We start from the raw sequence: 12,611 nt of genomic DNA, 5'->3' as shown, positions 1-12,611 counted from the left end.
TCTGATCTCAAACATTGCTATGGAGGGAGTAGCCTTGCACGCACACATACATACAGGCACTTAAATCCACAGACTGCAGCACACAGTCAAGAAACAGGCAGATGATTAAAAACAACACTTGACCAAAATGTTAGAACTGAATGTTTTTACATTAGCATGTTGTAAGTTGCTTTTAAGTGAATGTTTGACACAATATATGTAAAGTTTGAGTTCAAGAAATGTTTTTGCACTTGGATTGACATACCTTGTCCTACACATCTCCCCATATAGTTGTGGGTTAGGATGACAGAATAATAACATGACCTATATTTTATAACCAAAATGTTTGGAAAAATTATATTTAAAAAATAAATAATTGAATTTCCTATGTTTGACACCGTAACTATCAAGTGTATAGTTCTAGAAATGTTTGTACACTGAGATGACCTGATACCGCGCTTAACACACCCTTCCCTTTCTACCCCTTAACCATGCCACTGCACACACACAGGTTAAGGTTTGAACATGTATTGAATAACTTAATAAATATATAAGGAAATCCCTGTATAATGTCTGATTGTTTTTTTTGCTGGAGAATTCTTTATTTTCACAACCAATAAGTTAACATTGAGAATAAGGTTTTTGTAATCAATTAAGGAGTTGTCTGTTTTTTAGCTGACCAATACTCCATTTTCACAACTGATACCAGTTATATTGAGTAGGTTTAAGTAACATGACAATTCTGTGTTTTAGCTATATTTTGGCATCAATTCAGGAGTCATTTCTGGGTTTAAGTTACATTGAGAGCAGTTTTTTGTAATTTTATGATTATAATCTGTGTTCGAACTATATTTTGTCATCAATTAAGGAGTTCTTTATGCTTTTGAACTGGCCCATTCTTTATTTTCACAACCAATGCCAGCAAAAAAATATTACAGGTAAAAAAATAGGAGTTAATGTCATGAAATTACAGTAATATACTTTGATGGAAAGTAATCACCGTTTTTATACATGTTATTTATGTACATTTTTAGTCCGTAGTTTTACAGTCTATTTCTGTCACCTGTGCTGCCAGACTTACTGTAAATTATTAGGATTTTTGATTATTGAAAAAAAAATATAATAATAACAGTGTAGGCCATCATGGCCCTATCAATACCAACCAGGTCAAATAGTCTGACTGTGGTCCATAATGACTCATAAATAGCCCTCACCACAGATAGCCCTGTGCTGCAAGGTAGTGGAACATCAAAGGCTCTGTCAGACCACTCAGGCAACCCTGAGAGGGCACAGAGGGGTGACATCAGAGCTCAACACAGGTGGCAAGATGCCAGAGCTGAGTAGTGGCATGAAAAACAAAACACTATTAACATGTTTCCTTGTGCTTCTATAACAAAAAAACATCTGGTATAGGTAGATCTTTGTGAGAGTCTTATGCAACCACGAACCACTTCTGAACACATACTAGCCTATTCATCAACTCAGTGTGAATAGTCACATTATTCATGCAGCACATTTATTGTTTCAAAAATGGCAAAATTTCATAAGAGGTATTGTGTAACCATAGAGTACATTATCTGTGTAATAATTTAGTCACCTTAAATATGTGTGTGTAAATGTGTTGTCAAAACATGCCAATGGAGAGGTGCTATCTAGAATCTAAAACGGTTCTTCGGCTGTCCCCATAGGAGAACCCTTTGAAGAATTGAAGAACCCTTTTGAGTTCCATGTAGAACCCATTACACAAAGGGTTCTATATGGAATCCAAGAGTTCTACCAGGAACCAAAAAGGGTTGTCCTATGGGGACAGCCAAATGACCCATTTTTCTAAGAGTGTAGCCTACTGGTCCCTGCTGAAAACTGCCATTATTAGGGAACATGCACACCTGGAGAACAGGTGTAGCATATGACAGGAAGCACAAATTGATCTTACCTTACAGTCCTCTGTGTGGGATCGGACGGAATAATCCTCTGATAAATACTTGAGAAAGAAGAAGTCAAACTCCTCATATTTTTCCTGAGCGTGTTGGTCCAGCCTCATGTATGCCTGGATACAGATGCTGCAGACATCCTCATCATCCCCACCACTGCTAAACAAATCCAAAACCATGTTCTGAAGACTACAATTTAAACTGTCTGGGCTTGACATCCCCAACAGTAAGTCGGAAATGGAGTAAGAATCACAAAAAGAGAGGCTAAAATTCCTAAAATAATCAAGTAACATCTGTGACGAGAACGTTGGTGGAGTTGAGGACCTAAAGTCAGTTTTTTGCCGATACAATATGGTGCAGGCTGACTCCAGGTGTGTGTGGTGGCTTTGAGCATCAGTGCAATGAGGACCTGGAGCAGCGGATTTGGTCAAATTGCTTAGAAAAATACCACATTTCCCCTCATTTAGAGCCGGGTGGACCCCGTCAGTCGCGTTATTCCAGATTTTGCGGTTGCTCCTATCCTTGGACCTCAGTTTAACTCCAGCACACAGCCAGAGGTGATTAGAGAGAAGGACAGTGAAAAATAATAGGGATGCCAAAGACATTCGCCATTTCTGTACCCTCTCGGAATCGGCACAGGGTTTGTCGTTTTGTTTGGGTGCACAACATATTTTTAACACGGCGTCATCTTCCCTTCGAAACATCCAAGCACCCCTGATCATATTTTAGGGGGTAGACAAAAGCGATCTGATGGCTTTTTCACCTTTGCAGTATATCCCCTACCTCGTTTGCAACATGGTGATGGGAAGCATTTTTTCCAAGTTGTTGTGTCAAGAAATCAATCCAGCTCCAAACCCCGGCGTCTAATCCATTGCAAATAGATAACGTCCGGCATAATATTCCCGATACACCCAAAATTGTAACATGTTGTGAAATCCTACCGACACCCCCAGCACCGGTGCAGCATCACACAAGAAACACATAGCACGTACAAAAACGAACTCTTTACTCTATATCTGCCATTCTCAAACATGACAAGTCTTATTTTTTCTTCCGTATTTAGTGCAAAAAGCGACATTTGCCTCTCATCTTCCCCTTCCTTTTGACAGTCTAGTTTAGTCTGTCGCCATCTTCGGTTTAGCACAGAAAAACCTTCAGATTATTTAATTGAAGAGGGTGGAGCGCCTGCGCTATTGGTCGCCCCTGTGGTTCCACATCTCCTCTCACATTCCCATTAAAGGTCCAATGCAGCCGTTTTTATTTCAATATAAAATACATTCTGGGTAACAATATAGTGCCTTACTGTGATAGTTTTTAAAATGGTAAAACATAAACAAAAATTGCTTCTTAGCAAAGAGCAATTTCTCAAATAAGAATTTTGCTATGACAGTCTGTTAGTGTCCTGAGAGGGGAGGGGAAAACTGAAAACTTGCTGTTATTGGCAGAGGTTTGGAACTCTTTCTTATTGATCTATTAACTAATGTACCACCTGGTAATGTCACCAGGCAGGCCAAAACGCCATCCCACCAAAACAGGCTGGAATTATAGGCTGTCTTTTCAAACAGCTCTTACAGCAAAAATGAATTATCATAATTTTCACAATTGCACAGAATTATTCCAACCTCATGGTGTGGAAATATATATAAAACATAAGAAAATCACGTTTTTGGCTGCACTGGGCCTTTAACGCAAACCCATTCATTCCCCAATTTTCATTCAATCCTTTCATTGGGCATGCTTACCCGAGGAGGAATTTAAGGAGAGAGATTAAACACCACATTATCCATCTGGTTTGCAAGGTTTGCACGAAAATATTAAATGTTATGTTACAAAATAATATTCCATGGTAAACAGATTTAGATTATGTTTCGAGTGTGGTAATACTACAGGTTGAGTGTGGTAATACTGTACACCAAGAAAATGTGAGGTCACAGGATTAAAAAAAATGTTTGTTCATTTTACACGATTTGATGATGTTTTCCAACATATTTTAAAGAAGAAGTGGTATGAATTGTCATCAAGTACTACTGTAGGCCTACTACTAATGCCTGACTAGGCAAATTATTACTACTACATTTTATAACCATGATAATCATAATAACAATACTAATTATCATGATTAGCATCATCATCAATAATCACAATAATCCTAATCTCTATATACGGTTCTGCAATCTGCGCATAAGAACAATATTGGGGTCAAAAATGTTTGACACCCTTGATAAAGATGAGCAAAACTGTCTTTATAACATAAATAATGAAAATACTGAGCTAGATGGTATGCTCAAAAAAAGCAAACTTATATTATTTTATAGTCATACAATTGCTCCGAGAATTTTTTTTTCTCGAACTGGTAGGGGTTAAAATGATTGATACCCCTGTTTTCAATACCTTTCAATACATTACCTTGCGAGGATGTTTTATGAGTTTGATAACACATTGGGTGAAATCTTAGACCATCCCTTCATATAGTATCCTTCCAGATCTTTGATAGCCTTCGTCTGCTCTTATGGACTGCCCTTTTCAATTCAATTAATAGGTTTCAAGTCCGGAGACTGAGATGGCCATTACAAAATATTGATTTTGAAGCCAATTACCAATTTCTTTGTCGATTTTGATATGTGCATGTGGTTATTGTCTTGATGGAAGATCCACTTGCGGCCAAGTTTCAGTCTCCTGGCAGAGTCAACCAGGTTTTTGGCTAAAATATCCGGTTACTGAGTAAGTTCATGATGCCGTTGACCTTATTAAAAAGGGTCCCAGGACCAGTGGAAGCAAAATAGCCTCCTCACATCAAACATCCACTACCATATTTTATAGTAGGTATGGGATTATTTTCTGCTCATGCGATCTCATTTAGACGCCAAACCCACCACTGGTGTGTGTTGACAATTAATTGCTCTATTTTCATGTCATCTGACCAAAGCTCCGGTTCCAATCCAAGTGCCAATGTTGCTTAGCAAACTCCAAGCGTTTACATTTGTTGGGTGTGACATGAAAATATAACTAATTGGCCACGCACAACAGTGGTGAGTTTGGCGTCCAACCTTTTTGAGAAAAAGCATGTATTACTCCTTGCAAAATGGCGACGACGGAGAAGGGCGACATCTTCCGAGTTCCAACCCGACTTAGCTTTTTTCGTGATTATGTTGACTTTTTTGTACATAAAGTTCCTACTATTGTCACACATTATGAATGGGAGCTCGTGAGATCAGGATGGTTCATATTACATTTACATTTACATTACATTTAAGTCATTTAGCAGACGCTCTTATCCAGAGCGACTTACAAATTGGTGCATTCACTTTATGAGATCCAGTGGAACAGTCACTTTACAATAGTGCATCTAAATCTTAAAGGGGGGGGGGGGGGGGAGGGAATACTTATCCTATCCTAGGTATTCCTTAAAGAGGTGGGGTTTCAGGTGTCTCCGGAAGGTGGTGATTGACTCCGCTGTCCTGGCGTCGTGAGGGAGTTTGTTCCACCATTGGGGGGGCCAGAGCAGCTAACAGCTTTGACTGGGCTGAGCGGGAGCTGTATGAGGCTAAAACTTACCAGGATGTTCGGGCGATATGTGCAAAATATCTAATTGCGATTTTTCAACCAAATATCGTGATTTGACTTGCAATATACTGTATACTGAACAAAAATATACACGCAACATGTAAAGTGTTGGTCCTATCGGCTGAAATAAAAGATCCCAGAAATGTTCCATATGCACAAAAAGCTTATTTCTCTCAAATTTTGTGCACAAATTTGTTTACATCCCTGTTAGTGAGCATTTTTCCTTTGCCAAGATAATCCAGCTGACAGATGTGGGATATTAAGAAGCTAATTAAACAGCATGATCATTACACAGGTGCACCTTGTGCTGGGGACAATAAAAGGCAGTGTGCACTACATGTGCAGTTTTGTCACACAACACAATGCCACAGATTTCTCAAGTTTTGAGGGAGCATTCCACTGGCATGCTGACTGCAGGAATGTCCATCAAAGCTATTGCCAAAGAATGTAATGTTAATTTCTCTACCATAAGCTGCCTCCAACGTCTTTTTAGAGAACTTGGCATTACTTCCAACCGGCCTCACATACGCAGAGCATGTGTAACCACGCCACCATAGGACCCCAACATCCGGCTTCATCACCTGCAGGATCGTCTGAGACCAGCCACCTGGACAGCTGATCAAACTGAGGAGTATTTCTGTCTGTAATAAAGCCCTTTTGTGGAGGAAAACTCATTCTGATTGGTTGGGCCTGGCTCCTCAGTGGGTGGGCCTGGCTCCAAAGTGGGTGGGCATATGCCATCCAATGGCTGCACCCCTGCCCAGTCATGTGAAATCCAAAGATTAAGACCTTATTTATTTATTTAAATTGACTGATTCCTTATATGAACTGTAACTCAGTAAAATCGTTGAAATTGTTGCATGTTGCGTTTATATTTTTGTTCAGTATACACTGTGTAAAAAACATTATGAACACCTGCTCTTTCCATGTCCTAGACTGACCAGGTGAATCCAGGTGAAAGTTATGTTATTGATGTAATTTGTTAAATCCACTTCAATCAGTGTAGGCGAAGGGGATTGTGTATGTGTGCCATTCAAAGGGTGAATGGGCAAGACAAAAGTTTGAAGTGCCTTTGAACGGGGTATGGTAGTAGTTGCCAAGCACACCTATTCGTGTCAAGCAGTGCAATGCTGCTGTTTTTCACTTTCAACAGTTTCCCGTGTGTATTTAGAATGGTCCACCACCCAAAGGACATCTAGACAACTTGACACAACTTTGGGAAGCATTGAAGTCAACATGAGCCAGCATCCCTGTGGAACACTTTCAACGCCTTGTAGAGTCCATGACCAGACGAATAGCAACCTGTATTAGAGCTAGCATTTGCGTTGCCCTAGCTAGTGGCTCCCGAGTGGCGCAGTGGTCTAATGCACTGCATCTCAGTGCTAGAGCGGTCAATACAGACCCTGGCTCGATTACAGGCTGTATCACAACCAGCTGTGATTGGGAGTCCAATAGGGCGATGTGCAATTGGCCCAGCGCTGTCTGGGTTAGGGTTTGGTTGGTGTAGGCCGTCATTGTAAATAAGAATTTATTCTTAACTGACTTGCCTAGTTAACTGACTTGTTAACTGACTAGTTAACTGACTTGCTTAGTTAAATAAAGGTTAAATCAAATAAATACAAAAATAGTGCATTTAGCTAAAGGGCATTTACCTAGCCAGCTAGCGATTAGCTTTTTAGGCTTGAACAAATGTTGTGTTGCAATTCTGACGTACAATACTACCTTTCACAGTTTTTGGCAGTTTCATCTCACACACACACAAAAATGTACACCAAACGGCCTGTGAGGAGTGCTACGAGAACATAACCGGAAAGAGGTATCCTGCTCGTTTTCATGTTAAAAGTCTCCATTTTCTATTACTCAGTTGAGTTTACTTCACATGTAGGTAGCTAATATAATGGATTTGTTTGCCAGCGCAAGTCTAGATAGCACTAGCTGTATTATGCCTACAACAGTGAAGTTTCAGTCTGCTAGGTGTACAGTATATACACAGCACGGGCATCCCCATGCATGCACTTTATGACTAAATCAATATTGCACCATCCCATTATCTGGGCTCGGTCTGCAATCATAACCAGTAGTATCAACCAGGAATACTGAAACATAGAATAATAATAGATGTTTTTTGAATCTATGAATTATGTATGACCACTGGAGTCTTTGCCACTCAAAATATATTTTTATAGAATATTTTGATATCACTCAAAATCTTGCCAAAGCATATTCTGTAGGGAGAGGTTTAATGTAGTCTAAGTCTGGCATAAGCTTATTCCCACACTTTACAATAACTCTGTTGCTATGGTTTTAGGTAGTCTCCATATAGGTTATTCCCTCCATTGCAACACTGCTGCCCAGTTGAAGAGCTCCATGCAGCACCACAGCACCATCAGAAAGCAACCCTCAGCCTCAGAAGATGCCCTTCTGGAGACCGTATTATCACCCAAGATAATTCGCTGTATATCACCCCTCAAGCCGTTACCATGACAGCCCTCAAGGAACTTCAGCATATCGACTGTAGTACTTACGCTGCTAAAACACTCGACCACTGTTACTCCAAATCGATTTTAGCAAAAATGTGGGATGCCTACCAGCCACTACACAACACAACACTAAACAATACATGAATTGCACGATAACGGTGACAAACGGTGCCTGCAAACTGTTAGGGCCTACATACAGCAGAGAACCAACAGCAGTCCCAACACCTTAACACTGCTACACCTGGCTATCAGCGGAGCCAAATCTGGCAGCGAAACAGTTAAATCAGTCTCATTTACTGCCTTTTAAAAAACATAGCTGATATGGCTGACTTGCTGAACAAAGATGGTTTCTTCTGACAGTTTAGATGTACAAACTATGCCTGAAGGGAACGATGAGCGGATAAGAGGCAATCCATAATTCCGATTAAGACATTAATGAGCAAGCGACGATGGATGTAGCCAATATAACTATTTGTTCTGCACCTTTGAAATGTACAGCGACAGAACTCAGAACATGGGCCGTTCTTACAGTGTACTCTCTGTACACCACGTCAGAACCGTAGGATAAATAAAGGGGGCATATAAGCAGACATCGAAAGCTCTTACAATATTCAATGATTACATTTCTCTAAAACAGGTTGTAGGCTACGGAACAGTAGGCAAAATTCAGAGGGGAAAATAGACCAAATTTTTAGGGTGAGGCACATTGAACGCTGTTTGGGTCTTTCCGTGTCAAAAAAGATACACATCAAATAACACTATTTGACGCATTAAATAAGCTTTATAATTTGTCAAATAACACAATTCTATTATAGAATGTTGTTTGTGCTGAATTTGTAAGTGCAAGGTAAGCGCCATCACTACTATCAGTGGCACTGTCAAAGCTGTACAAAAAGTCTGCAAACATGCACACCTTGGCCACGAACGATGTGTCAAAAGAGATACACAAAAGATATACTGTACATATAACGTGATTTGAAGTTATTTTATCTGTGGCCAATGACCTTGAGCCTTCTTGGAAGGGCTCTTCTAACGTAACTCTACGGCAGGACACAAAGGGCTTAAATGTTCGATGTCTACCTTTACTAAGGACTTAGACTTGACGTGATGGTGTCCCCATGAGTGACAGAACACTGAGCCAATCACAGCACAATGCTCCTATTTTCTGCTGAGTTGCCCAACCACCACAGAAAGCACTGAGCTAAGCTGAGCCACCTGCATATTGGAGCTGCATTACTCAAGAAAACATAAAAGAGACAATGTTTGTATGCAGCTTTATTAACTCAATGATATATATATTTTTACATTGTTTGCAAACTGATATGTGAGATGTATTAATGCCAAAAAAACATGCAAAATAGGCAGGCCCTACAAAGAATTTATTTATTTTTTGCTAAAAATGGGGTGCTCGAAATAGGCTCTGCCCCCCCTGCCCTGAATGAAGGGTCACCACTGCTTCCATACAAGGCATACAAGGCCCTCCCCCGCCCTCCTTTCGTCAAATTTGACCATGACTCCATTTTGCTCCTCCCTTAACATAGGCAGAAACTCAAACAGGAAGTACCCTTGCTAAGGACTATTCAACACTTGTCTGACCAATTGAAATCCACGCTTTGTTTTGATGACGTGGACTGGGATATGTTCCGGGAAGCTTTCGAGAATAATATTGACGAATACACTGAGACGGTGACTGGGTTTATGAGGAAGTGTATAAAAGATGTTAAACCTACCCTAACCATAAACCATGGATAGATGGCAGCATTCACACAAAACTGAAAGTGCGAACCACCGCATTTAACCATGGCAAGGTGTTGGGAATATAGCAGAATACAAACGGAGTAGTCATTCCCTCCACAAGGCAATCAAACAGGCACAATGTCAGTATAGAGACAAAGTGGAGTCACAATTTAATGGCTCAGACACGAGACGTGTGTGGGAGGGTCTACAGACAATCACGGACTACAAAAGGAAAACCAGCCACGTCGCGGACACCGACGTCTTACTTCCGGAGAAGCTAACCATGTTCTTTGAGGATAACATAGTGCCACCTATGCGGCCCGCTATCAAGGACTGTGGGATCTCCTTCTCCGTGGCCGACGTAAATAAGACATTTAAATGTGTTAACCCTCGCAAGGCTGCCGGCCCAGATAGTATCCCTAGCCTCATCCTCAGAGCATGCGCAGAGCAGCTGGCTGGTGTGTTTATGGACATATTCAATCTTTCCCTATCCCAATCTGCTGTCCCCACATGTTTCAAGATGGCCACCATTGTTACTTTACCCAAGAATGCAAAGAGAACTGAACTAAATGACTATCGCCCAGTAGCACTCACTTCTGTCATCAAGAAGTGCCTTGAGATCATATCACCTCAACCTTACCTGTCACACTAGACATTTACATTTACATTTAAGTCATTTAGCAGACGCTCTTATCCAGAGCGACTTACAAATTGGTGCATTCACCTTATGACATCCAGTGGAACAGCCACTAGACCCACTTCAATTTGCTTACCGCCTCAATAGGTCCACAGACGATGCAATCGCCATCACACTGCACAATGCCCTATCCCATCGAACAAGAGGAATACCTATGTAAGAATGCTATTCATTGACTATAGCTCAGAATTCAACACCATAGTACCCTCCAAGCACATCATTAAGCTTTAGGCCCTGGGTCTGAACCCTGCCTAGCGCAATTGGGTCCTGGACTCCCTGACGGCCGCCCCCAGATGATGAGTGTAGGAAACAACACCTTCACTTCGCTGATTATCAACACGGGGGCCCCACAAGGGTGTGTGCCCTACTGTAATCCCTGTTCACCCATGACTGCTTGGCCAAGCACGTCTCCAACTCAATCATCAAGTTTGCAGACAACTCAACAGTAGTAGGCTTGATTACCAACAACGAAGAGACAGCCTATGGGGAGGAGGTGAGGGCTCTGGGAGTGTGATGCCAGGAAAATAACCTCTCACTCAATGTCAACAAAACAAAGGAGATGATCGTGGACTTCAGGAAACAGTAAAGGGAGCACATCTCTATCCACATCGACGGGACAGCAGTGGAGAAGGTGGAAAGTCTTAAGATCCTCTGTGTACATATCACCAACAAACTGAAATGGTCCACCCACACAGATAGTGTGGTGAAGAAGGTGCAACAGCACCTCTTCAACCTCAGGAGGCTGAAAAAATGTGGCTTGTCATCAAAAACCCTCCCTAAAATTTACAGGTCCACAATTGAGAGCATCCTGTCAGGCTGTATCACCGCCTGGTACGGCAACTGCACCACCCACAACCGCAGGGCTCTCCAGAGGTTGGTGCGGTCTGCACAACGCATCACCAGGGGCAAACTACTTGCCCTCCAGGACACCTACAACACCCGATGTCACAGGAAGGCAAAAAAGATCATGCCCTATCCCATCGGACAAAAGGAACACCTATGAAAGAATGCTATTTATTGACTACAGCTCAGCGTTCAACACCATAGTGCCCTCAAAGATCATCACTAAGCTAAGGACCCTGAGACTAAACCCCTCCCTCTGCAACTGTATCCTGGACTTTCTGACAGGCCGCCCCCAGGTGTAGAGGGTAGGGAACAACACATCTGCCACACTGATCCTCAACACGGGGACTTCTCAGGGGTGCATGCTCAGTCCCCTCCTGTACTCACTGTTCACTCATGACTGTATGGCCAGGCATGAGTCCAACCCCATCATCAAGTTTGCCGATGACAACGATGAGACATCCTATAGGGAGGAGGTCAGAGACCTGGTCGCGTGGTGCCAGGACAACAACCTCTCCCTCAACGTGATCAAGACAAAGGAGATGATTGTTGACTACAGCAAAAGGAGGACCGAGCACGCCCCCATCCTCATCGACGGAGCTGTAGTGGAACAGGTTGAGAGCTTCAAATTCCTTGGTGTCCACATCACCAACATACTATCATGGTCCAAACACACCAAGACAGTTGTGAAGAGGGCACGACAAAGCCTATTCCTCCTCAGAAGACTGAAAAGATATAGCATGGTTCCTCAGATCAGCCTCCGACCGCAAGGCACTACAGAGGGTGGTGCGTATGGCCCAGTACATCACTTGGACCAAGCTTCCTGCCATCCAGGATCTCTATATCAGGCGGTGTCAGAGGAAGGCCTTAAAAATGGTCAAAGACTCCAGCCACCTTCGTCATAGTCTGTTTTCTTTGCTACAGCACGGCAAGCGGTACCGATGATCTCTATACATCCGTTGCAAGACCCACTGGTTGATGCTTATTTATAAAACCCTTGTTTTCGAGTTGCTGTGCGTTTTGTTGCCAACGTATTTTGCTACCTGACAACTTTACGGTTTTCACTTTTTAATTACCGTTCATATATTTATTTATTTTTTCCTCAACTTTTTCACTCCGGACGCTTTATCTGGACACGATTCGTCAGGACCTCCAACAGCCGAAGCTAAGTAGTAACATTAACATGATGCCTTCTAATTGTAGTCGCTGTACTCTCCTTACGGCGAGGATAGCTGTGCTACAAGCCCAGCTTCATAAGCAATCGTTAGGCAAGGGTAATTTCAGTGTAGGAAAGGATGAAACCGCGTCTGTGCCACCAGTAAGTACAGATAGTAGCATAAATCCCCTGGCACAGTCCCCGCAGCCGGACAACTTTCTCAC

The 12,611-nt window shown here is 42.0% G+C and overlaps 1 protein-coding gene across 1 annotated transcript in view; it reads right to left on the bottom strand.

Moving 5' to 3' along the window:
- Positions 1-3,039, bottom strand: part of nalf2 (NALCN channel auxiliary factor 2) — a 42,798-nt gene extending 39,759 nt beyond the window's left edge. Inside the window, exon 1 of the mRNA XM_046303718.1 lies at positions 1,913-3,039. Coding sequence (XP_046159674.1) covers positions 1,913-2,632 — 720 coding nt within the window. The 5' untranslated portion in view covers positions 2,633-3,039. The remainder of the gene's footprint in view (positions 1-1,912) is intronic.
- Positions 3,040-12,611: the final 9,572 nt, after the last annotated feature.

Source organism: Oncorhynchus gorbuscha, linkage group LG16 (assembly GCF_021184085.1).
Source record: "Oncorhynchus gorbuscha isolate QuinsamMale2020 ecotype Even-year linkage group LG16, OgorEven_v1.0, whole genome shotgun sequence".
NCBI lineage: Eukaryota > Metazoa > Chordata > Actinopteri > Salmoniformes > Salmonidae > Oncorhynchus > Oncorhynchus gorbuscha.
This window is presented reverse-complemented; position numbering and strand designations above follow the sequence as displayed.